We start from the raw sequence: 25310 nt of genomic DNA on the forward strand, positions 1-25310 counted from the left end.
ACCAAGTGAAACGGTCAAAGATTTGCGATTTGTAAGCCTAAGTTTTGTCAAAACTATACAAAAATATAGAACTTTGTTCATGGTGACTTTTCTGACAGTATTTTCTAGGCTAGAACTGACTTTATTCAATATGCTATTAAAAGTTTGTTACTAGTACTTTTAATACTCAAGTTTATATGAAAGCTATATATGGGTGGGAGAAGTAGCATTCTTTGATAAGATATGTTGTTTGCAGCACAGCCTGCTTTCATATATATATTTTAAGAAAAACCTAACTTTCGATTTTGGTGCATTTAGTTAAGACACAGTTCTGGCAGCCGTATTTCCATCAATATCGAGAGCAATTATTCTGCCCTTTTGCCACATCTTCGGGTGACAATTTTGGTTATTAAAAATTGAAGTGGGTATATATATATAGTAGTAAGGGACAGTAAAAAAAATGTAGAAAAGTAAATACTTGAAGCATATTTACAGAAATTGCAAATACATTACCAGGGAATAATATAGTATGGCAATGGACTAGCATCAAATAGACCTTTAATCATAAGTTTTAAAGATAGGAGCCTCCCCCTTACTATTTTTTTCAGCACTGCTTTGGCACATTTTATTCTTCTTCACTTGTAGCAAATACTTTTACCAAATAAAGTGCTATACATTTGGGTACAACAATGGCAATATGCAGCTATATTTTCGATCCATCTCCTACTACTCAAAATAGACTGAGCGCAATTGATCTTACTGTAGATATTGGTTACTTTCTTTTTGCAAAGCGTAAGCCACCAAGAAACTTTGCTAGGCCCGAAACCAATCATCTCTATAAGGGTATAGCTCAAATATATGGCCCGACATATTTAATTATGTATTAAATATAAATATATCGCTTTCAAAATAAAATCGTCTTCAAAAAAAATTAACTTTTGATACTTATTTTTATAATCAATTTTATTTTATTTTTGAGACATTTAACAAACATTAAAGTCTGGATCTCTAAAGAAAGTGTAACACTGAAGGGATTATGGTTACATTCACAACCAGAAAGTGACATATCCACTCAGTATTATGTTTTAAGCGGCTGTCCCGTAGGTGAGTGACACACTCTAAACGGATATGTTCAAGACGTAGCTGGTACTATAAATATTTTCATTTAAGTATTTTGGTTTAGTGATAATATGAGTGAAGTTCGGATTGAAAGCAAAATTCAACCTAACACCCATTTACTTTTTAAAGATGCTGTTCTATATACGTGCCATCGATTAATTTCACTTACTTTATAAAATCTTGCGATGTATCGCATCTAGACCATAATTACTGTCAAACTTTATTTAGCTATATGCTTAAACATATTAAAAGTAAAAGAAATACACTTATTTTGATAAAAGCTTTTTTTTTGTCATTAGCGTTATTTTATATTTATCAACGACTTTTACAAATATTAGCCTTGACATAGTGAGGACCATAAATAAATGAAACTAAAAATTTGGAAATCAAATCTATAAAAGGCAAATGAATCGATCGGCATAATGTTTCCATGGCAATTCTCATACAAATTTAATTTGTAAACTTTCTAATTCTGAGTGAGTTAGTGTAAGTTGAAGTAAAATTGTGGGCTTATGCTTATATTTGTCGTTTTCAAAACCAATTTAAAAAACCAAATATCTAAAAGGCAAGCTATATACAGGGGTTTACTTTTGAGGAGAATGTTTTCATCGTACTCTAAGTCTTAGATTTGATATTGAAAACCTTGAATAAATATAATTCTTTTCTTAACACCTATATACATATACCCAAGGTGCGATGAATTAAGAAAAATATTAAAGATTAGGCTGTTTGAAGAATACATTAAAACAAGCAAGATAAAGCTTACTTGTAAAATATCAATATGGATTTACTATTTTTATACAACATTTTACCCACCAAAATAAATCAAGAATTGGATCAACTTATTGAATACCCATAAATGAATTCCATCTGTTGAATGTCAATGTATATCCGGGTAAACAATACGATGTAAAGGAACGGATGCTATGACGACTGGTTTTCTATTTTCAAAGTAACTGAGTATTAAGCACATGGTGGCACGGGTAAAGTTCAGTTTCGTTTTCACCCGCAATATATTAAATGATGACATTCATTTCCTATAACTCCTTCCTTATATTCTTTTTATAAGACAAAATATTACTAGATAGGAATTGGATTGATCCAGAGATTATAAATACAGATCCTCTCAAAGGACTGTAATTATAATACTTCTGTAAATAATTATATATCTCGAAACAACAGCTACAACAGCAGAGAATCATAGTATAGCACAATCGGTTTTATCTCGAGCATAATCTTGTAATATATATATATCAATTTTATTTTCGTTCTTTATCTTTCTTTTTTTCTTTTTTTTTGGAGTGGGAATGCTGCTTTTGTTACAATTGAATAGAAATTATTACAAGAATAAGAGGAAGTAATAATAGTAATAATAGTAATAATAATGAGAGGATGAAAGAATGGTTCAATAAGAAGAAATGGTAAAAGAAATGATAGAAGAAGTGTTAGAAAAGGCAGAAGCAGAAGAAGTTTTTTTTTTTTTTTGGAAGTTCTAAGATGAGTTCCACAAAGGCCTTTCTGAATTTAAATATGGTTGAAGAGAGGTGCGTGTGTTTTGTCCTTGTGTATCTCCGAAAGTTGTTGGGGTACTAGACTGAGGACTACTTTCAGATGTGGAAAATTCAGAATTAATGGGTGGCATGTAGCCATAGGAGCCAGATACGGGGATCGTTGATGGCTTAGACGCATCAAACATAATTTGACCAAACAATGCACTGTCGTATAAGAATTCTAGGCTGTTAAAGTCAACTTCACCACCCCAGCTTGGATTTGAGTTTTGATATGGTTCAGAAAGGACCGGGAAAGACTGGGTCTGTTGTTGATTCTGTTGATTTTGTTGGTTTTGGTTTTGGTTTTGATGCTGTTGAGATATTGTGATCGACCCACCGGAAGACGAAGAATCCGGGGTTGAAAAATAGCCATTATTCTTATTGTAATATGCTTGAGTGGTGGATGTGACAGGGCCATTGGACGTCAAGAGAGAAGATAGAGATATGTCTGATGGTGCCAAGGAAATGTTTATTCCAGGTGTGTGTGATTGAGAGTTCATTGACTGGTTTTGGACAGACCCCCGGTAGTTCATTGGTACGACATCTTCTGCCTTGATGCCATATGGAAATGATTGTCTGCTCTCTGTTTTGTACAACCGACTGTGTGCCGCCAGTAGATCTTTGGTCATATTTGCCAGACGCTCGCACATAAGCCAATAAGGCTTCAAACCCTATACTATTTGTCAGTTTCACAAGAACACGACATATTATACATATATGTGTATAGGTGTAAAAAAGAGACTTGCCTCGATAAGTTCATACAAAATCTGGAGTGCATCTCCACTTTTTTTATACGCTTCAGGCCCTTTTGAAAAAGCAGATGTCATGAGGACCGTTGCAAACACATAAGCAGAATATCCCATGTAAGGAAGAATATTGTAGCCACACAAGTCTTTCATTGCCCTGAAAATTCCTGTAGCTTGATCAACACTGGTCTTGCACGCACTAATGCTTGCCTGGATCCCAGCATATATCTCTTCGGGTACTTCATTGGGTTTCATGTCTGCGTGCGCAAGGCTTCCACGGTGAAGGACCATCATACTAGAACACCATACTGCATGTGATGACAGCCAGAGACTGATATAATTTACACTTGCATTCTTCTTGTGGAATTTTAGTGTGTTTGGTGTGTATTGGAATCGATCAGGTAGGTTTTCTTTCCAAGCGCGCAATTTACGATCAAGAATAGAAAACTCTGCAATCGGCGGCCAGACAATAGATGCGGACTCTGACTTTGCGCGATTCATATATTTATTAACATCGCCGAATATCTGCTGCATACGCATGTGGTGGTTTGCAATATCCATCAATGAGTCGTTTGTCACTGGTTTGTTGTCTACAGAGGCATAAAAGCACGGATCGCGAAGTATCATACATTCGGCAGCATTGGGTGCCTTTGCATCACAGTCCATTCTCTCAAAACATTGGGGATTGTTGGTTCCGGCACTAGAAAACCTTTAGGGATAAAACATTAAACTTATGAATCTGTATGTTTCTCTTTTTTTTATATATATATACTTACTTGTCAATACAAAGACAGCTCCAAAATACACGTCTTCGCAATGCCATGGCTACCGCATCAACGGAGCCATCCGATGCCAAAATCGGCTCATTTAAAGTGTCTTCTTTGTGTAGTCCAAGTTCTTGGCAGAATCTGATTTTTTTAAACAAAGGTAGCTATATTAATATTTTTTTTCTTTATTCTTTACTATCTGTCTTTTTTTTTGTATCAATTGACTTACCTCATTGCAAGACTTCCGTAAATCCATGATCTTTTTTTTTTAAGAAAAAAGAAAAGGTTGAGAATAAATTAAAGATCCAACATGCAAAACTCACCTTGAACCAGATGCTCTTCCGTATTCAAGACAGGCCATGATTCCCCAGAATTGAAGGTTTTCTAGAGTGGGCTCAAAAAGATCAGAATTTATTAATGATGCTGCCTTGACTGCAAATTTCTCGCCAGCTAGGTATGGAGGATCCGTCTTGACATTGGGGTGCTCTGAAAACCTAATTGTTGTTTCAGATAAGACAATTGGTGCTGAATGAGTTATTTGTGTCATTTACCGTGCACCAATGGCTAGGACACTCCATAAAAGAGGTTTCGATACGGTTCCATTCATAATTGCTTGTCTGAGAGTTCCTCTGTGGATGAGAGGAAAAACCGAGTTTATGTATTTGAAAAACAAGTCAACCAAATGAAGGACAATGTCGAGAGATGGTAACTGAATCGTTTGATCGGCATAAGATAGTTTATACTTGGTTTGCCTAGTATCTTACAGATAGCAACAATAGTAATATTTTTTTTGATACATAAAAAAAAAAAGACAAATTCGGAGTTAGGCTCGGAAGGAGAGCAATGGAAGACGGTTTCCTCCACCTTTTTCGTAAATGTCGCTTGAAGATTGACCCGAAGTAATAGGTGACAAGGTTGGATCCCTAGAACCTTCGCCGTTCTCGCTCATCAATCGACTTTCCATCTGTAGTAGACGTTCTTCTAGGACTTGGACATATCCTTTTCTTGGGCCTCTCTTTTTACTCTCAGTGTATTCACAATTCATGTTTGCAGCCTGACAATGAAGACATTCAGGTTTGGTGCCATCGCACTTGATCTTTAACAAAACGCCAAATATTAATAACAAGAAAGTGAAGTAGATTTATACACATAAGAGAGAAACGAGAATGGTGATTGGTGAGTGGTGATTTGGGTGTTTAATTAAACCTTTTTCTTTCTGCAGAGGACGCATGCTTGTGTGGCTCGGACTCTCTTCTTGCCGGTTCCATTTTGTTCGTAAGTCACGTCTTCGTCCATTTTGTTTGCAACATAGATTCCACTGGTGGCAAAGGGAGAAAAGAAGTGCAAAATGCAGAAATTCAGCCACAGATAAAATACCATTCCGGGGGTTGTTGGCGGTTATCCAATAGTTGGATTTATCATTTTAGAAAAATCGTGCAACGGAAGCCTTTTTTTTTTCCTTTGTTTATTTTTACAATACACGTGTATAGTACTACTTTATACTCGCATTAATTGAAACGATTGAAACGATTGAAGCAACCCATTGACATTAGTATTTCACACAGGTCTTGCTTATCTAAACTGTTTACTCCTCATTTTGGATTTCACAAATAGGCTTATCTTTCATAATTACTATAAATTAAACCCAAGTCTTTCTTTTCTAGAACAATAATAATAATAATAATAATAATAATAATGTTTAAACTATATTTTTACACCTTGTACAAAATAGCAATAAGTTATGAGTTCAAAATATACTTTATTTATTTTGTTTTAAAAAAAAAGAAAATTGTATGTGTACACCAAGCTGCTGTCATAACACATGTAACCAAGCTTGACGTCCTAACCACTGTTGGAAACTGTTGAGTCTACAATCCTCCTCTTTTTTCTTTACCACTTTTAAATCTATAGAATCCCATTATAATAACCACAGTATCTGTATATTACACATATACACAAACGCGCGCTATAAATAAAAAGATTCCTGCACAACCAAATAATGATGTTTAAAAGATGCGGAGATGGTTGTACCAGATTCAATGGTCTGGGAGCATACATTATACTATATAGTGTATGTAATCAAAACAGTCAGAACATCTCACACACCTACATATATACACGAACTATAATAATCTTAACCTTGTATATATAGTATAGTCTGTCAATATATACATGTGTGTATCTTATTAAATAAAATAATATACAGAATATTCAATGTATTCCAAAAAAAGAAAGAGAAAGAGATGACGTATAATAATGATTATATTGTTCCATTGGAGAATATTACCTTCTTCACTTCTTTCGCAATGACAAAAAAAGCAATCGTATTCTTGGCCAATGGCACAGAGGAAATGGAGTTTACCATCTCTGGTGAGTAAAGAAAGAAACCAAAGGCACGTATTTAAACAGAAAAACGCTTTGTATTCTAACAATTATGTCTTTATATATATGTGTGTGTTTGTGTATACGTTTTTAGCTGATATTCTTCGTCGAGCAAAGGTTGACGTGACAGTAGTTGGTGTAGAATTGGAAAAAGATAAGCCTGCGATCTGTGCAAATGGCACAAAAATTCTTCCCGATATTCTACTCACAGATAAAGAACTCGAGGGCAACTTGGTAAAGCATTTTTTCATTCGAATCAATATCACAATTACTTGGTAATCATTATTATTATTATTATGTAGTCGTATGATGCCGGGGTTGTCCCAGGAGGATTGAAAGGCTCTCATACATGCAGAGATAATAAGAAAGTACAAGCCATTATAAAGAATCTTTATGATCAAAAAAAGATTGTTGCATTTATCTGCGCCGGTAAGCATTATTCTTGTCTGGCTATCGTGCGCTGTGTGTATCACAGGGATATAACGCTTACTATTACTATTTTCAATAATTAGGTACACTTGTGGCAAAGGCCTCTGGTATTCCTAAGGGTCATACTGTTACATCCTATCCTGCTGTGATGGACCAATTGACTGATAGTAAGGATATTTAAATATATATATATCAAAAGTATTCTTTAATTAACTCATACATACTTTTTTTTCTTTGCTTAATAGCCTATGAATATTCCCAGGAGCGAGTGGTTGTAGATAAGAATGTCATTACCAGTCGTGCTCCAGGCACATCTTTTCTGTTTGCTCTAACAATCGTGGAGAATCTCGTAGGCAAAGAAGTAAGTTGTTAAAGTTGTCAATTTTTTTTTAAAAAAAAAACTAAGTTATATTTTCTTTTCATTAGGCTGCTGATCAACTCAAGAAAGACATGTTGACTAGTAGTGTGTTGTAAAATTCAATAGCTGAATAAATCCAATAAATAAATATGCACACATACACACATACACATAGACATTTAAATATTTGGACATTTGGACATTTGGATATTCTCTGTCCATGACAGTTTAGGAAAATTGAATTGAATTTTAAATGTCCGATGTGTGCCGAGTGAAATCGAAGCCTTGATTACCAAAAGTAAAAGTTCCTTCCTTTTCATCCCTCGTGAGTCGCCATGGTATGTATAAACTACCATATAACATAGACGTGTGCGCGTATGTGTGTACACGAGTACACATCGAAAAGATCAATGAATGGATGGATATATTCGTCAATCGATTGGATGGATGAATCATAGTACACACCCTCGCCCACACTGTAGAATGCACAAGACAAAAGCAGACATTTCAATGTGTAAATTACACAATAAATCTAATCATGTATAATTCCACAGCCTTTCATTAAGCAGCAGAAGAACAAGGCTTACTTCAAGCGATTCCAGGTCAAGTACCGTAGAAGAAGAGGTAAACACAAAACATCAATTATACGAATTCTCTTTCTCTTTCCTGGCGCGTAAATAGGATGATATTCAACTATGGCATAGTTCAACTGATAATGGACTTACTACCCATTAATGTTGAGATAATTTTTATTCTTTCGCCCCTATCTGATTACGCACCAGAAATAAAGAAAGAAATAAAGAGAGAGGAAGAGAAAAAGACAAATACGATTAAAGAGACATTGGAATGTTAATCTTCATTTGTAAATTTAGAGGGTAAGACCGACTACTATGCTCGTAAGAGACTTGTCGTTCAGGCCAAGAACAAGTACAACTCTCCCAAGTACAGACTCGTTGTCCGTTTCACCAACAAGGACATCATCTGTCAGATCGTCTACGCTAAGCTCCAGGGTGACTTTGTTCTCGCTGCCGCTTACTCTCACGAGCTTCCCCGCTACGGTATCAAGGGTGGTTTGACCAACTGGGCTGCTGCCTACGCCACTGGTCTCCTCCTTGCTCGTCGTACCTTGACCAAGCTCGGTTTGGCCGATAAGTACGAGGGTGTCACCGAGTCTGATGGTACCGTCTCCATGGTTGAGGCTATCGAGGATGGTCCCCGTCCCTTCAAGGCCTTCCTTGATGTTGGTCTTGCCCGTACCTCCACTGGTGCCCGTGTCTTCGGTGCCATGAAGGGTGCTTCCGATGGTGGTATCTTTGTTCCCCACTCCGGCAACCGTTTCCCCGGTTTCGATATCGAGTCCAAGACCAACGACGACGAGTTGTTGCGTAACTACATCTATGGTGTCCATGTTGCTGAGTACATGGAGTACCTCGAGGAGGAAGATGAGGAGCGTTACAAGAAGCAGTTCTCTACCTTCTTGAAGCAGGGTATCACCTCTGACAAGGTTGAGGATATGTACACTGAGGCCCACGAGGCTATCCGTGCCGATCCCGTCTACAAGCTCACCAAGAAGAACATCCCCGCCAAGCCCTACCCTATCCCCCAGCGTCTCAACAAGAAGCAGCGCGATTCCAAGGTCCAGGCCAAGAAGGATGCCTTCGAGAAGAAGCGTTCCCAGGAGTAAATTTTATTTTGTCCAGAACTGTTTTAATCTTGAGATTTTTTCTCTTTACAATAAATATCCAAAAACTACATTATGTCTGTTATCTTTCTCTTTTCTTTCTTTCTTTTCTATCTATTCATGTGTGTGTGTTTTTCTGGGTCTGTGTTTTTCTGGGTCTGTGTTTTATTGCCTGTAGAATGTGAGTAAGATTAAATAAAGCATTCATCATGCTTTTTCGCAGTGATTCTTTCTCAGTTGCACAACAGTGACTGCTAATAATTAGTATCAGGCCAGTTTATTGGCGGCTTAGCTAGATTGCACTCGCTTTCTTCATCGCCGAGACTCACGCATTCGATACTGTTGATGACAAGAGACCGTGCTTAATCCTCGTTCAAAAGCTGTCGCATCCACTGTCTCCCTTTCTTTTTTTTCTTTGAAAGAAAAAAAAATAACCTCCCCACTCTGCAACCCCTCCTTACTCTCTTTATATTCTGTTTCTTTCCGGCATGTTCCCATCCGCCAAAATCAGACCTTTAAACCACCTTCAACGACAGCGGATTACCTCCAACTTGTTTGTGGTTGTTGCATTAGGCGCTGTATTGACCGTAGCAGCACCTACACTCTTTCCCTGCCCTGCTTTTGAATTGAACGACAAGGCCGCGAGACTCGAAGCAAAGCGTAAACTCAAAGCGACTACCAGTAATATCCCTGTCGTTATTAAAGAACGAAGACCTGCAGTGACCTCTGAAGAAAAAGAAGAGTAGAAAGCAGTTTTCTTTAATTAATTATAAACATCTTTTTATTTTTTTCGGAAAGAATTATTTATCTATAAACAGGTTAGAATTGTTTTATATCTATAGACGTATATCTATATATCTATTTTCTGTAAAGAGATGAAAATAATTAAGAATTACAATCATTATTCTGTTGTTGCTGTTGTTGTTGCTCTTGCTGCTGTTATCTTAATATGTTAAATTCAAGATGTCTATAATTATGTATGTATACTACAAATAGGGTAATTTGAATTTAACAACTTTTTGTGCATAAATGTATATATAATATTTTCTGTCATTTTTCTTTTTTCTTTTTGTATACTTCTTGCATGATTCTGTACCCCTAGCAAAAACATAATCTTAAAGGGTTCAATTGTAAACAAAATTGATGATCTCATTGTCACACCACACAAATATTTACAGGGTTGAATTCCACTCAATTCCATTCAATTCAAGTTTCAAATTGACAGAACCTAATATATATATATATATATATATATATTCCCTTTATTAAATAATGTACAATAAGACAAATTGCATAAAAAAAAATAGAGAGGGAGAACACAAATATCACAAAAAAAAACTAAAATGATATGGCTATTTATCATTATTTACAACTATAATAATTATTGATTGTTTTCTGTTCCTGAAATGCTGTTGTTAAATCGGGCATTACTATTGGCATTGTTAATTATGCATCAGTCTCACTCTTTCATTTTGTTTTATAAATACTTGACAGATACCATTAATTTTAATCAAAGGAATCAATATAGATCAATCAATAAATCAATAATTTAGCCCTGATAAATATTCAAATTCTGGATATTTATATAATGAATTTAGACAATAGCATACATGCATTATATACGCGCATAATTGTCTTGACCTTAATTTACTGTATATAATTCCAAGAGAATCACAAATGCCATTATTTCTCTTTGCCTTTATTTTGCCTTTCTTTTGTTAACCTCGTTTACTCTAGTATCAATCTATTTTCCTTTTGTACTATCTGTCTCTAAAGAGTCGTAAGCCTCATTTTCTCTATAAAAGGAAATCAAGGAAACCAAAGTAGATTTCAGTAGCTGTTGTCTTTTTGTGTATCTTGTATCATGATTTTATTTTCTTAATTATAATTCAAAGCAACCAATAATACTCTGTATTGCTCTATTTGACAATAATAAGACTGAAAAATCAAATATATATGGTGTGTGTGTGTGTGTGTGTTTGTAGGCACGTATCGTTTGGCCTTAATTATGGGGGCCCTTTCTTTTCTTGTACCTCTTGTGTCATTTAAGGCTTGTGTCGGAACCCCACCGAGATAGAATCTCTTTTTACTTTCTTCCCCAAGCTTTAATCTATTCACTTGAGCTATGGAATTTCACCTAGAATATGTAATAAACCAGGATATTTCCATCTTACCATTTATACATATATCTATAGACCTGTATAGTGTCTTTTTTTTTTAAGAAAAAAAGTATACATGACATTACTTTCACACAGTTCCTTTTATTCTCAACAAACGTTTTACTACTTTAGACGCTAGTCCAAATCAACCGACTATTTCTGTACTTATTATTAGTAGAAGCAGTTCTATTGGTATTACTATATGATAGTTCATATTCGTAAGATATATTGACGGCTTATGTAGATTTTAGACACATTGTATATATGTGGGGAGTACACACGCACACGTATATAAAATCAAAATAAAATACTTTTCCTCTATACACAAATATATATTTTAGTGATCAAAATGGAGTTTAAACCCTCTTTTTGCTTGATGTCACCACGATTGAAAAAAAAATAAAAAAAAGAAAAATAAAAATAAAAAAAAAGGTTATAAATATGTTTGGTTCGCTTTTTGTGCGCCTTTACTGCTCCTCCTCTCCCCCTTTTCTTTGACTCAACATCTTGATATTGTAAGAAGCCTGGAAACATAAGAGAAAGATAGATAGAAAGAAGTATATGTAAATCAGTATTAACCTAAAGGAAATCTATTTGGATATCCATTGACCGTCCTTCAAAATAAAAAGATGTCCGACGATCATGATCACACCTTCGAGAGTGCCGGTGCCGGTGCCTCCTTGACCTACCCCCTCCAGTGTTCTGCCTTGAGAAAGGGTGGACACGTTGTTATCAAGGGTCGTCCCTGCAAGATTGTCGACATGTCTACATCAAAGACTGGTAAGCACGGACACGCCAAGGTTCACTTGGTTGCCATTGATATCTTCACCCAAAAGTAAGTTCTTGGAATAAATAACAGTAATAATAGTATTAGTACAAGAATAATTTATCAATATATCAATCTACTCTTTTATTTCTTTTCTTTACATTTCTTTGCGTTTTTTGCTTTGACTTTCTATAGGAAGCTTGAAGATCTCTCTCCCTCTACCCACAACATGGATGTTCCCAACGTTACCCGTATGGAATACCAGCTCATCAACGTCGATGATGGCTTCTTGAACTTGATGACTGCCGATGGTACCTCCAAGGATGATGTCAAGGTCCCCTCTGGTGATATCGGTGCCGCTTTGGAAGCTGACTTTGAGGAGGGCAAGGATTTGTTGGTCTCAGTTGTGTCCGCTATGGGTGAAGAGCAAGCCTTGTCTTGTAAGTTACCAAAAAACAACCGGGTGTAGTGTGGTGTGGTGTAGTGTAGTGTAGTATAATGTAGTATGGTGTAATGTAGTGAGCGAGTATTTGTATGTGTGTGTGTGTGTGTTTATGATTATGATTATGATTATGACAAAAAAGAAACTGAAATTAAACTTTTTTGTATTTTGTAGACAAGGAAGCCCCCAAATCTTAAGTGTAAAAATCAAAATCAAAATCAAAAACAAAATAGAAAAAGTTTGAGTGTTAGTAATATTATAATTTCTTTCTCTCTTTTTTGTTTTCTTTTTTCTTCTTCTTTTTTTTCACTCTTATCAGTCTATCTATTTTCTTTTATTATATATATAAATTGAAATTTGAAATTTGAAACAAGAAACAAGAAACAAGAAACAATAGATAGATAACATACATATTATCTATGTATGCGCATGCGCATGTGCATTCAAGTGTACATGTAGGTCTATATGTATGCTCATATGAATCCGTATATGTGATGATATCTGGGCGAGTGTATAGTCTATTAAGCTATTGATTACAGCGACTCTTAATTATTTTGAAACATAAATGAATACACAGGTAGACAGGTAGGCAGAGGGGAAAATAATCCTGGAATGATGTCACATCAGCAGTCCTTAAAGTCTCGATTTACTTAATAAAAAGACCCCTCCCCCTTTTTCAATACTTTATTTTTTACACGCACACACACATATATATATATTATATTATACTATATAGAACTATACACATACACACACAAATCCAATGAATAAACTTGGACTTGTTCGACAATCGTTGTTTGCTCGTACTCCACTTATTACCCGGCTAGTACGTCCCACCCCTTCGAAATGTCAACCAACATCCTTCACTAGACGATCATTTACTTTTACGAACAAAAATAGTAACATCGGCAACAACACCAAAAGTAGCAGTAGCAATGGAAGCAGTAACAACAACAACAGCAAGAGAGCATCGATTGACAATGCATCGGGTGCAATGTACTCTGTCGCTGCATTCATATTCATGCTCGGTGCTAGTTACGCCGCTGTACCTCTCTACCGTCTCTTTTGTGCCAACACTGGATTCAGTGGAACTCCAGTAACAGACGTCACTCGCTTTTCGCCCGATCGTCTGGTTCCCTTGGACGAGAGAAAGCGAATCAGGATTACCTTTGAGAGTAACATGTCTGACACTCTGGCCTGGTCTTTCAAGCCTGAGCTTAGAGAGGTCTATGTGGTTCCTGGAGAGACTGCCCTGACCTTTTACCGAGCCAAGAGTTACGCAAAGGAGGATGTGGTTGGCATAGCAACATACAATGTCACACCCCACAGAGCAGGCTCTTACTTTAACAAGATTCAATGTTTCTGCTTTGAAGAGCAGAAGCTATCCCCAGGAGAGGACGTCGACATGCCAGTCTTCTTTTTTATTGATCCTGATTTCCTCGAGGACCCTTACATGAAAGACGTCAATACAATTACCTTGGGCTATACATTCTTTGACGCAAGGTACGCCAAGAACCTCCAACCACAAAACTCTTGAATAAAATAGAAAAGACAAAATAAATGTAACAGAGAAAAAAAAACATTTCATTTTTTTTATTATTATTATCATTATTATTGATGATTTGTATATATATAAAAAAAAAGACTAAAAAAAAAGAACTGAGTTGATTGGCATGGAAGAACAATTGAGAGTACATATGAAAATATGATTTGTAGATATACAGAAATGAATATAAAAGAGAAGAGGTATTGGAGAGAGGGGAAGGTCAACATGTTCATAGTAAGGAGAGTAAATTGGCAAATAAGAAAGATATATAAAAAAAAGTCTAAATAATAGTAGTAATAAAAAAAGATATGGAGAAAATATATATGATAAGTAATCAACACTTAATCATAATTATGAGAGATCAAAGAAGATCATATCAAACATTGAATGGATTTGGGAGAGGGAGAGGGAAGAATATATGAATATTTTTTTTGAGAGCGGCGCACACACGCACAAGAATACTCCACAGTGAATTTTGTTTTTTGTTTGTTTCTGCGAATAGAAACGTAGTAAAGAGTGTGTAAAGGAATATAAGATTGGTCTTTAGATCATAGAGAGGTCGGAAACGATGGGCACTTGAGAGGCAGAATGAGACCGGACATGGGTTGGGATTGATACGACCTGGATCTGACGCCGGTTGGCAATTGAGTTGCTCTCGGTCTTTCTGAGGGCAAGATCCTTTTGGGTCTGGAGAAACTCTTTGTGGGAGTCATTTTCATGCTCATACTCGCTTGGGTGGATGATCCGGGATCCGAATGGGCTAGGAGATTGTGTTTCTTTGGAGAGAGGAGGAGAAGGCAAAGGAGTGCTGGCTTGATATTGAGGACGGGGCGGTGAGGCGGATTTTGTACTGGAACGGGACCAGCGGACAAAGAGCTTGGATGGGGAGAATTTGTTGCTAGAACTGCTGATATTGCTGTTACCAGTTGTGCTATTTAGACTAGTGGAACTGTGGTTTGATGATCTTCGGGGACTAGAGAGATCGTTAAAAAAGGATGACTTGTGGCTGGTGGCAGTAGACCCGGATCCGATGGAGCTGCTGGCGCTGCCGAGACTTGCGATCGATTCAACCGATCGGTGTGTCCGTAAGCTTCCGGGATTAATAGGTGACAAAAGAGCCGTTTGGGAAGGAGGGGTGGCAGGAGTTGTGGGAGTTTCGGGAGTTATAGGAGTGGCAGTAGAGGCAGTAGTGACAGGCGAGGAAGGTGCGGGAGAGGTATTCTGTATGTCAAGGCGTTCGAGCCATTTGTCGAGAACACTGGTGTGTTTGATGACTTGTGGGTTAATCAACATAATCCATATATCCCTGCTTTCGTCACAATCAGCCTGAAGAAAGAAGTTTGGCATGGTGGTTTTGTTGGTGCTGTCCGAAACAAGGCAAAAGGTTGATCGTCGTGGATTTTCCTTTCGCAGGATGTTTAGTGGGATTATGTTTGTGTGGACAGTGTAGTGATCAAGGTCTAGTGATCCTTGCGGTATGGTATCACTCTAATTAAGCAAGTTTAGAAATTAGCACCCTTTTTTTTGGTAAGTACAAATATCTTTATAATATTTACCTCTGCCTTGTAGAATCTTAGTGTGCGGTCTTCGAGTACGAAATAACGCCGTAGCCATGCCTTTGTGATTCCGTGTCTTTGTTTCATAAGCCATCCTTGTAGCTGGGCATTAGGGAAGAAGTTGGAGACTACTTTTGGTCGTGTTGGCATTCAGTAGATAAGTTGGTGTGTGAGTGTGTGTTTGTGTGTTTTTGAGTGTGTGTGAGTGTGTAGAACGCTAAGAGAAAAGAGGGAATGTCCAGGGACAGAAGCTCCGTTTATATAGCCGAGATTTTTTTATTTTTTATTTTTTATTTTTTTTCTTTCTGGAAAGGGACACAACTTTCTCCCCCCCCCTTCCAAAATAACGATCCTAGTACGTTACACTATAATAAACCTAAAAGCGAGGTGACACTACTATACATGGTATAGAGACTAGGGTGAGTTTGAGACTTCAACCTTTGAGGACCTAAAAGAGGGTGGTTGACGTGAGCAAAGGGTGTTATTTGGACTTACAGGCCCTTGACACCCGAAGTACTAGACTACAATCTCATGTTTACTCGCAGGTGCCCTGTCTTGAAGGCTTGGTTAGGTTGCCCTTCTAAGGAATCTTCAGTAGAACAAATAATATATCCTATCTTATAAGCTGACTTGACTTGGGATCTATCATGACCGGGTTTTTTTTGTTTTTTTTTTTTGTTTTTGTTTTTTTTTCTCTTTATTTGTCATTTTATCTCACCTCTGATTGGTGTCATTCTCAGCCCCTCCCCAATATATTTTCCTTTTACTTTAAGTTGAGATTGTGACAAAGTAACTATAGAAACCTGAAATAGAGTTGACCTTAATCCAGAAACTGGGTTGCTAATAAGCACTATTCTGTACATCTATATATAAATATGCGTGTGTATGCGTGTGTAATTACAAGTAGTATAAAAAAATGTATTTATTTATTTATTTAAAAGAGCAGATAAGCTTCTTTTGTAGTTTTTTTTTTGTTATCAATACTACCACTGTTACTATGGTCAATAAATGTACTTTATTTTGGGGGGAAAATAGTACTTGAACTATCACAATCACAAGTAACGAAACCTTTTGACAGATCATCATACTTTTGTTTATTTGTTTTGGTTACACTGTTAAATATATGATGGGTTGGAATAATCGGTTGGTATAATTGAGATATCTTTCTTTTGTTATTTCGTTCTTTCTTTCTTTTTTTCTTAACTTGAGACAAGAGCTTGTTGGTTTTCTCAATAAAATAGTTGATCGTGCTACAAGATTTTTCTTTCTGAGCCATTTAGGCGATTGCTTCCCCGCAGACACCTGTTTATATACTCTAGTGATACGCCACCTTTTTAACTAGTGCTTATATATATATATATTTATATACGTACATACGTACATTTACATATATATATATTTGTGTCTACATATCGGGATAAGCACCATCTTCTTTACACATTATTTTTAAAATAATAATAATACTATTGGTGATCGACCGTATTCTGCTTCTTCGAAAAGAGAGATGAGTTGTGGCCATGCCTTCTTCCGATCTACCTTATATGTCATCAATTTATTATAAATACAGAATAAAACAATAATTGATGATTAGCAATATGTATGTATGTATGTATGTATGTATATATTTATATATATATGTGTGTTTATATCTGTAGGACGAACCAACCTATATGTCTTATATATAAAAATATAAATATAAATATAAATATAAATATAGCTTTGGTTTTTTGTGAAAGTATTTATTGAATCCCCTGCTCTCGTACTCTTTACCATCAGAATATTATGTAGTTATGATAATTTTATATGTCTGGGGTTTCTTCCTTTCGAAACCCTACTGCTGATTAGAAAGGTGGAGGTTTCTTTCCTGGTTTCCTATGTACTCGATAGAAGATACACACAGATTCCGACTTGTTATGTCTTCTTACACAAAGTGCCGGTTATGGTGAACTTGACAGTATTAACGATGTACATATATGTATATCTGCATACATGGTGTGTACAACACAATCTTTAACATTTTATTTATTACCATTTCTATTTTCTATGGAGATAGTTTCCCTGGCCGCTCATGTTCCTCCCCTGTTGCACATGTTATAAGCCCAATGATACAAGTATGAATATAAAACAGAATACTAATAAGAATCAAAAAATAAAAGACCCAGTAAGTATGATAAAATACACCTAAAAAGAAGTATAGCACCCTTCATCTTAGTATATAATATAATATTGTTAGTTTGATTTTTTCAAAGAAAAAAAAAGAAGAAAAGAGAACTTTAATACTAATGAACCAAATAATTATTTCTTTTTGTTATTTATTTATTTATTAGGTTATTATATTATTTTTTTAAAAAACAAAAACAAAAAAAAAGTTGGTAAAAGTGTTCGGTGAAAGTGTGAATGTGTTTAGACCCTAATATTCATGTCATCAGCGCCGATCTATATTGTAATACAATATTTTGACTTGGTTTTCCAACATTTTCAAGAAAAGAAAAAAACGGACTTTGATTACCCTTTTCTTAGTGTTGTTCCGCTTTAATATCAGTCATTGTCATCTTTAATGTCAGCTATTTTCTTTCTCTTTTTGGAGAATTTTATTTATCTATTTATCTATTTCAAGTTGTTTTTAAATTCTTATTCTTATTTTCAAGAGGTGTATCTTATTTTGAATCAATCTCATTAGAAAAGCATATATTATTTTGAGATACCTGACAGGGAAGTTTATCCGCTTGATAAAGAAGATTTTTTCTTTGAAATTTTCTTGATTTTTTTTAGGATTCTTTTTATATTCTTTATATTGCCTATGTGAATGTAATTAATAGTTTTTATTATGATTTTTATATTAAACTTTGATCTCGATGATCTTCGGTGCTCATAACCTCTTTCTCACCCATTCATTATAATTACTATTAATACATTTCTTTTCATACTACAGATCTGAGCAACTATGGTCTTCTTATTTGTTCCTTTTCCAAAGCCCAAATTATATCTCTCAATTAATTTATTAATGATCGATTTATGATTCTGAAATATGTCTTGAGAATTTGTTTTTTTTTGCGACTTTTCAGTATATTAACGTTTCATGCCAAGTAGACTTTGAAAGGTCTAAAAAGAAAGCAGTGGAGATTTAGCAGTTGTGAAAGTACATACCCAGAAAGGCATCTATATGTACATGAGTATTGCTAGTTCATTGATTCAGAGGATTATAGAATATAGCACTCTCGCTGTGTAGGCAGATTTATTAACAAACGCGGCCATAATTCTTTGTTTATGTTATCTTATTTCAAGTTATTTATTCTTAAAAAAAAAATCCATCAAAAAGTGCTGGCAAAAAAAATCAAGAAACTTTCAAGGAAAAAATCTTCTTTATCAAGCGGATAAACTTCCCTGTCAGGTATCTCAAAATAATATATGCTTTTCTAATGAGATTGATTCAAAATAAGATACACCTCTTGAAAATAAGAATAAGAATTTAAAAACAACTTGAAATAGATAAATAGATAAATAAAATTCTCCAAAAAGAGAAAGAAAATAGCTGACATTAAAGCTGACAATGACTGATATTAAAGCGGAACAACACTAAGAAAAGGGTAATCAAAGTCCGGATATATATATTTTACAAGGTCCGTAAACTAAGTAAATAAAATAAAAAAAAAACTTAATAGTAGTGCAATATATAGATAAATAGATAGTTGACGGTTGAGCCGATGAAGGTGTTACTTGGCGTTAGTTTTCAAGTGTTCAAAAAGAAAATATAATAAAGCATAATAAAATAAAAATTTGTTGGTAAAATTGGAGAATTGGACACGTGCCCCAAAAGGGGAAAAATATATCTTAACAAACCCTAAATTTGTTTTTGATTTATTTATTTTTTATTTTGGCTCTCTTATTTTATTCAGCATATTTGTATAGACAAACAGGTATAAATGGCCAAATCCAATAGAATACTACTAAAAATAACAACAACACGAACAACAACAACAATAGCAACACACATTATATATATATATATATATATACATTTTATGTAATATATGTTACAGGCACACGGTTAACAAATCCTAATAAAAGTACAACAACTTTCTCATCACAAATATTTATTTCTATTTTAAAACGCAGGCCGGTGCGCCCTATGTTATTTTTATTTTTATCAATTTCTTATACAAATAATTAACTATAGGCTAAGCATCATTTGTACGAGGTAAAGAAAGACATTGAGATATATATATATATATAAGTAAGTACGTATACTTGGATATAAATGTGTAGAAGCGTGTGTAAGATAGAGAGAGAGAGAGAGAGAGAGAGAATGTGTGTGTAGTCTGAACAAAATGTATATGAGTAGCCTAAAATCATCACATGCGCTCTAATTATTATGAGCTTTATTACTACTCACAAAAATATATATATATAGATAAAAATAATTATTTAGGTATTTATTTATGTATCTATGTATCTATGTATCTATTAAGAATAAAGGTAAAGAAAGAACAATAGACTCTTTTTAGCTGGATTTGTGTAAGTGTGTAAGTGGGTGAGTGAGTGAGCGAGTGAGTGAGTGAGTGAGTGAGTGGGTGTGCGCGCGCATATATTCTAAATAATCGGAAAAAAAAACTATAAATTCAAAGCAATCTTAAACTCGGACATGTCAAGGTAACACGACTACAGAAGAGTTGGTCGTGTACAAACACCAACAAAACCCAGTCAGCCAGACATTAAATGTCCTATTTTGTACCTGTGTAGTTTTGTACTATTATTTTTTTATTTATTTTTTTATTTTCCATATGATCTATTGTTGGTCAAATCTATTGAAGATTTTGCTCCGTTTGGAATGAATGATGAATAGGACAAGATGTATCTTGTACGTTGGGAAATCTCACACTTAGTATTCCCTCACGCAGGACATGTACGTGTATCATTAAAACTGTATTATGCACAACAAACCGCACCCATGTAAACCGTAGAGGTAATACACGTACTTTATTTTTATTTATTTATTTTTCAAAACAGAACCAAGTTTTATTCAAAGAATATGTATTATTCAAGCCTTTAACTGTACGTTTATGCCTTTCTTTATATCACATACAGACACACACATATATATATATATATATATATATATATATATCTTTGGGGCTTCATCATTGATGACAGCACCAGAAGTGGCGTTCGGTTAGACTTAGCCGATGCGAAGCATTAATTAATTGGTCGCCCTATACAAAACACAAAATATTCCGTGGGATTTACCTTGCTGCGCATATTGAAGGTAAAGAAACCTCACCGAATGGGCGCCATTTATTTGGAGACACTACATAAAATTCTACTCTCTTTTTTTTTATATGTATCCAGTCTAGACCTAATAAAACAAGAGATACGATATTGTCTTGGCATAAAAGTGATTTTCATTCCTCAAAGTCTACTAGAACCAACCTATTCAAAACAGAAAAGTAATAATATAAACAATAAAAAAAAAATGTCCAGAAATTCGGCCAGCCAACATATGCTTGAGTTCACAAGGTGGAATGTTCCTTGATTTCTTTTGAAACGTAGCCAAATATTATTATTTGATTGATTGACTGCTAGCCAACAATGTTTATTTATTTTTTTATCCGACACAGCTTAGATATTGAATTCTTGACTATCGTTGTTAATAAAGATGAAATTGGATTCAATTACCAAACCAATTATTAACATTATTATTGTTATTATTATTTGAGCTTTATTAAACCCATGTACCCTGACTAAATTGATTATATTTATCCAGGCATTTGTCATCTTTAGCTTATTGCCTTAATTGATTAATTGGTTGACTGCTCGATAGATCGGTAAATCGAGAAATCGATTGATCGATTGATCGATTGATTAGTTTAGGAATACTTGGCCATATTAGTTCTCATTTATGTTGGGCAAATAGACTTGGGCAATACACTACGCTTTTCAAATAAAGAGGCTGAGGAATAAATAGCGTTACGTTTGAATGATTTCACACAGAATAAAATTCGTGCTTAGTAATAATAAGGAGTATACAAAATTGTTGTGTCTGATACACTCTTTACACCAATGCCTTTATGATTTCTTATTAAAATGAGAATTTATAATATGAAACAGTATATATATATTAATTGATCTTGGGCGACTGGCAATCATTACATTATTCAGAATTTTGGGTTTTAATCTCTTTACCGATTGCTTAATAATCCTGCACGATTTACCGCGCTTGTTTGTATATGGATAAGGAATCGAGCTATCGCAAGTATTTCTTTATCGTTTCAAATAAGACTTGCTATTTACTCAATATGAGACTAATTAACCATTCAGAAAATCTGATGTTTTATTTTCTCTGTTTAGTTTGTTTATTTTATTTTTGTTTAGATTCTTCTTGTAACAAAATAAACCCTGGGTGTCGGATCTAGCAGCAAAATCTAGGCAATTATTATTATTTTTATAAATATACTAATGACGCCGTCTATTCGATGTTGACCTTAATTACTCCTCATCGTCTAGAAAAAAAAAACATGAATACCTAATTGATTTACAAAGATGGAAAAATACTAATTTATTATTATGACCATTAGTGGTGATAATGGTGATAGTGGTGATAGTGATGATTAGGCTTGAAACCTTTGGACTAAAATGTTACTCTAGGGACAAACAGTTTCTATACTCAGTATTTGTTTTGATAAATAACCTAACAAGGACAAAGTAATATGTGGTTCTTTTAGGCCTAATTAATGTCAAGACCATTAATTGATAGCAGAGAATACACACACACACACACGCACACACACATATATATATATATATCTGTATATCTGTATATATGTATATGCTTTCAAGACAAGCAATATACAAGTATTCTGTGATGAGCTAGGATAGCACACAATACATATTATTTTGTGTGTGTGTGCGACACTTAATCTCAAATGCAGGCTACACATACACATACCATTATTATTGTTGTTGTTGTTGAAATAGCGGCTTTAATTTTCGAAACCTATAAATCTCTTTTTTAAGAAAACTTTGTATTGCTCTGATATCATCTCAATTACACAGTAATAAAGAAGTACTACAAATTATACAATCTTTGATACACACAATATAATACTATATAATAAGAATAGTCTGAATTTCTTCTTTGTAATAAACATTTATGGTTTGCTGGTATCATGGGTACTTATTGAATAGAGTCATTTGCCACTGCTGCATTTGGAGCTGTGCTTGGTGTGGGGAGTGGGGCAGTTTCCATGGGTGCCACCACTACCTCCAGCGTTGGTTTTTGTACTGGTGTTGGTGCTGGTGCTGGTGCTGGTGCTTGCGCTTGTGCTGTTATCTGTGGTGGTGGTGGAGTTGTTGATGTTGATGTTGTTGTTGGTGTTGGCGTTGGTGTTGGTGTTGGTGTTTGTATCGGTATTGGGGGTGTACTCTGCACATCCGGCTGTTTCACTAACTTTTGAATCTCATTATTTAACGCTTGCTTGTGGTGAACTGAGTTTTTTCTTGAATAAAAGCTTCTTATGTTTCCAAGTGATGGTCTCTTTGGTTTTGGTGGTGGCAACCCTGCCGGGGAATCAATAGCCGGTGGCGGCTGGGCGGGAAACTCATATCCGGGAGGAATTGGATAATCGCCTTCAAATGATTTCGGTCTCTCTTTCTGTTTAGTAGGAGCAAGTCCAAATGTATCCGGAAGAGCCTTCTGTGAATAAGCCTCTGACAATGATGACTTGTGACCGCGCACTTCAGGAAGTGCTTTCTGAAAAGGTGGGTTGATCAGAATATTCTGCTGAACCGCCAATTCTGGCAATGCCTTTTCAATCGATGGCACGTTACTATTGCTATTGCTATTACTAGTATCAGTCAAAACCTTTCCAAAATTTGTAGCATGTTGTCTGGGAGGTAATGTGGGTGCTTGTGAATGTGGGTGCGGGTGCGTAGGAGGATGTGTGGGTGAGTGACCGGTTAGGTCTGCATGTTGATGAGCAGTGAGAGGATCAGACATTGGTGATGTCAGAAGCATACCCTTGGTATAGTCCTGGCTAGCTTGGTCGTTGATTGTAACCTTGGGACCATTCTGATTGTGGGAATAGCTGCTCATCGGGCGACCACCAGGCTTTTGTTGCACAACAGCCACCGGATTGTCAGGTGCCTCGATAGGAGCAAATCCAAAGACTTCTTTATAATAATGCACAAGATCTTCAAAAACAACATCATTAGCCCATTCTCCCGGAACTTCTGCTTGGTTAAAGTCTTTAAAGATTGCTGGGGTGAATATGACTGATAGGTTTTGGATGTGCATCTTGTTCACCCTACTGTTTTCATTCACTCTAAATACACACAAAAATACAAACACATACATTAGTATTATTGTAAATTGATTATATAGAGTAAATTAAAGCTTACTTTGCCAAGTGAGTAGTAAGAATATATAGAGTATCTCGGTGAGGATCTGATAATAAGGATATTCTTCGTCGTAATTCATGAATTCGTTTTTCAACGTCTGGCTGTTCTATTGAGCCAAGTTTTTTTGTTGTTGTTTTTGTGTGAGGATTTGTAAAATAATAAAATATTAAAATAAACAGACCCACCGCACTCGTATTACTTACTTGAATACTCTATTCTCATTGACAATCCAAAGTCGAACAAAGGTGCGGATAACTCGCGAAGATAGATCTTGAGTACAGAAGCGATCGTAAATACATCAAATGAATTGTCCATCAGTTCGACATTTTCATTCTGCTCGAATTTGTTTTTGAGTATCTCAAGGTTAGTCTGGCGTCCGGATACACGGTAAATGCCCTCTTTCTGAAGGCCACCTAAATCTTCGACTGCACTGATACATTTAGAAACAACAACCGGGATTGTCTTTTGGTGCTTTTCATAGTAGTCTTGGAGACATGATCCGAATAGTAATTCTGTAGAAAGGGAAATTTATAATTAATTGGTTAGTTAATCTACTATTCCTATTACTATTACTACTATAATAATGGTAATAATATTAAAAGAAGAAAAGGAAACAAACAAACAAAAAAGCTTACCTTCACATTCACCAAAAGCATGGTTCCAATAGTGTACCGGAGCAGGTGGGACAAAGTTATGGTTCTCGTATTCCGATAGGAAAAGTTTCATGTCTTCATCTTGATTGATCTCTTTTGTTACCATAAAAGACGTATTGGTAAACTAAACAAACAAATGTATATATATATATATATATATATATTTAATATCTTGTTCATTTTACCAATCCCGTACAAATCAACGTCTACACCGAATCCACATCACACCATATAATATCCCACTACGCTACACTACACTACACTATACATACCTCTGTTTCTGAATCCAGGACAAACTTTTCTTTGCCCAGTACACTCTGAAGTACTTCTCTGGTAATCTCTGATTTTCTCTTGAGCTCAATCTCCATTTCCTTTTGATTAAACACTTTACTTAGTGTCCGTAATTTCTTCTTCTTATTTCTTTAAGAAGAATAAGAATAGTTCCTATAAACCTACTCTTCTTGCAGCATCCATGTGGGCCAATTGGGTTTTTCTGCGTCTCTCAAGCTCAAATATACCTGCTCTATATTCTTCATCTGAATATATGATGATCGTGAAATTTAATATCTTACTCCTGATTTGGCGTCTTCTCTTTTCTTAAAGAAAAAACCACCACCACCACCACCAAGAACAACAACAACAACAACAAAACTTACCAGCATCATGAATTTCCTTTTTGAGCTTTGCAAATTTCACATTGTGCTTGGATGTGTCTATAAAGGCATTCGTGGCTGATGCGGCTGCTGCCACGTTTGCGAGCTGGCTTCTCATTTGAGCCATAAA

General features: G+C 35.3%; 7 protein-coding genes across 7 annotated transcripts; 6 read left to right on the forward strand and 1 right to left on the reverse strand.

Annotated features, from left to right (window-relative positions):
* Positions 1-2396: 2396 nt before the first annotated feature.
* PHYBLDRAFT_179908 (Zn(2)-C6 fungal-specific transcription factor) lies at positions 2397-5473 on the reverse strand. The gene is made up of 8 exons (XM_018438230.1): positions 5368-5473; positions 5026-5257; positions 4713-4920; positions 4485-4655; positions 4391-4420; positions 4171-4302; positions 3362-4094; positions 2397-3319 (listed from the first exon to the last, which is right to left on the reverse strand). The coding sequence occupies exons 1-8, from the start codon at positions 5455-5457 to the stop codon at positions 2591-2593; spliced, it is 2325 nt and encodes a 774-aa protein (XP_018295606.1). The 5' UTR covers positions 5458-5473; the 3' UTR covers positions 2397-2590.
* Positions 5474-6467: 994 nt separating this feature from the next.
* PHYBLDRAFT_131210 (hypothetical protein) lies at positions 6468-7483 on the forward strand (the record flags this gene model as incomplete). The annotated part of the gene is made up of 6 exons (XM_018429412.1): positions 6468-6531; positions 6638-6777; positions 6846-6972; positions 7056-7139; positions 7218-7333; positions 7399-7483. 6 exons carry the CDS (start codon positions 6468-6470, stop codon positions 7444-7446), a joined length of 579 nt encoding a protein of 192 aa, XP_018295607.1. The 3' UTR covers positions 7447-7483.
* A 182-nt stretch (positions 7484-7665) lies between these two features.
* On the forward strand, positions 7666-9014 carry PHYBLDRAFT_154568 (hypothetical protein; the record flags this gene model as incomplete). Its single annotated transcript, XM_018433337.1, has 4 exons — positions 7666-7668; positions 7885-7954; positions 8203-8912; positions 8937-9014. 4 exons carry the CDS (start codon positions 7666-7668, stop codon positions 9012-9014), a joined length of 861 nt encoding a protein of 286 aa, XP_018295608.1.
* Positions 9015-9324: 310 nt separating this feature from the next.
* Positions 9325-9914, forward strand: PHYBLDRAFT_157790 (hypothetical protein). Its single transcript, XM_018433680.1, has one exon. The coding sequence runs from the start codon at positions 9500-9502 to the stop codon at positions 9755-9757; it is 258 nt and encodes an 85-aa protein (XP_018295609.1). The 5' UTR covers positions 9325-9499; the 3' UTR covers positions 9758-9914.
* Positions 9915-11760: 1846 nt separating this feature from the next.
* Positions 11761-12752, forward strand: PHYBLDRAFT_131217 (hypothetical protein). Its single transcript, XM_018429413.1, has 3 exons — positions 11761-12005; positions 12132-12376; positions 12553-12752. Exons 1-3 carry the CDS (start codon positions 11800-11802, stop codon positions 12573-12575), a joined length of 474 nt encoding a protein of 157 aa, XP_018295610.1. The 5' UTR covers positions 11761-11799; the 3' UTR covers positions 12576-12752.
* A 647-nt stretch (positions 12753-13399) lies between these two features.
* COX11 (cytochrome c oxidase assembly protein Cox11) lies at positions 13400-13915 on the forward strand (the record flags this gene model as incomplete). The annotated part of the gene is made up of 1 exon (XM_018435847.1): positions 13400-13915. The coding sequence occupies one exon, from the start codon at positions 13400-13402 to the stop codon at positions 13913-13915; it is 516 nt and encodes a 171-aa protein (XP_018295611.1).
* An 8512-nt stretch (positions 13916-22427) lies between these two features.
* On the forward strand, positions 22428-23214 carry PHYBLDRAFT_157792 (hypothetical protein). Its single transcript, XM_018433681.1, has one exon. The coding sequence runs from the start codon at positions 22722-22724 to the stop codon at positions 22929-22931; it is 210 nt and encodes a 69-aa protein (XP_018295612.1). The 5' UTR covers positions 22428-22721; the 3' UTR covers positions 22932-23214.
* Positions 23215-25310: the final 2096 nt, after the last annotated feature.

This window comes from Phycomyces blakesleeanus, assembly GCF_001638985.1.
Source record: "Phycomyces blakesleeanus NRRL 1555(-) unplaced genomic scaffold PHYBLscaffold_4, whole genome shotgun sequence".
NCBI lineage: Eukaryota > Fungi > Mucoromycota > Mucoromycetes > Mucorales > Phycomycetaceae > Phycomyces > Phycomyces blakesleeanus.

Bases quoted from the DNA above. Each gene is read 5' to 3' on its own strand.
- PHYBLDRAFT_157790 (XM_018433680.1), top strand. From the start codon at position 9,500: ATGTTCCCATCCGCCAAAATCAGACCTTTAAACCACCTTCAACGACAG.
- PHYBLDRAFT_179908 (XM_018438230.1), bottom strand. From the start codon at position 5,457: ATGGACGAAGACGTGACTTACGAACAAAATGGAACCGGCAAGAAGAGA. The intron at 5,258-5,367 runs GTTTAATTAAAC...GTTTTGTTAAAG, and splicing joins TCCTCTGCAGAAAGAAAAAG to ATCAAGTGCGATGGCACCAA. The intron at 4,095-4,170 runs GTAAGTATATAT...AAGGTTTTCTAG, and splicing joins AGCTGTCTTTGTATTGACAA to TGCCGGAACCAACAATCCCC.
- PHYBLDRAFT_131217 (XM_018429413.1), top strand. From the start codon at position 11,800: ATGTCCGACGATCATGATCACACCTTCGAGAGTGCCGGTGCCGGTGCC. The intron at 12,006-12,131 runs GTAAGTTCTTGG...GACTTTCTATAG, and splicing joins ATTGATATCTTCACCCAAAA to GAAGCTTGAAGATCTCTCTC. The intron at 12,377-12,552 runs GTAAGTTACCAA...TGTATTTTGTAG, and splicing joins TGAAGAGCAAGCCTTGTCTT to ACAAGGAAGCCCCCAAATCT.
- PHYBLDRAFT_157792 (XM_018433681.1), top strand. From the start codon at position 22,722: ATGGGTGCCACCACTACCTCCAGCGTTGGTTTTTGTACTGGTGTTGGT.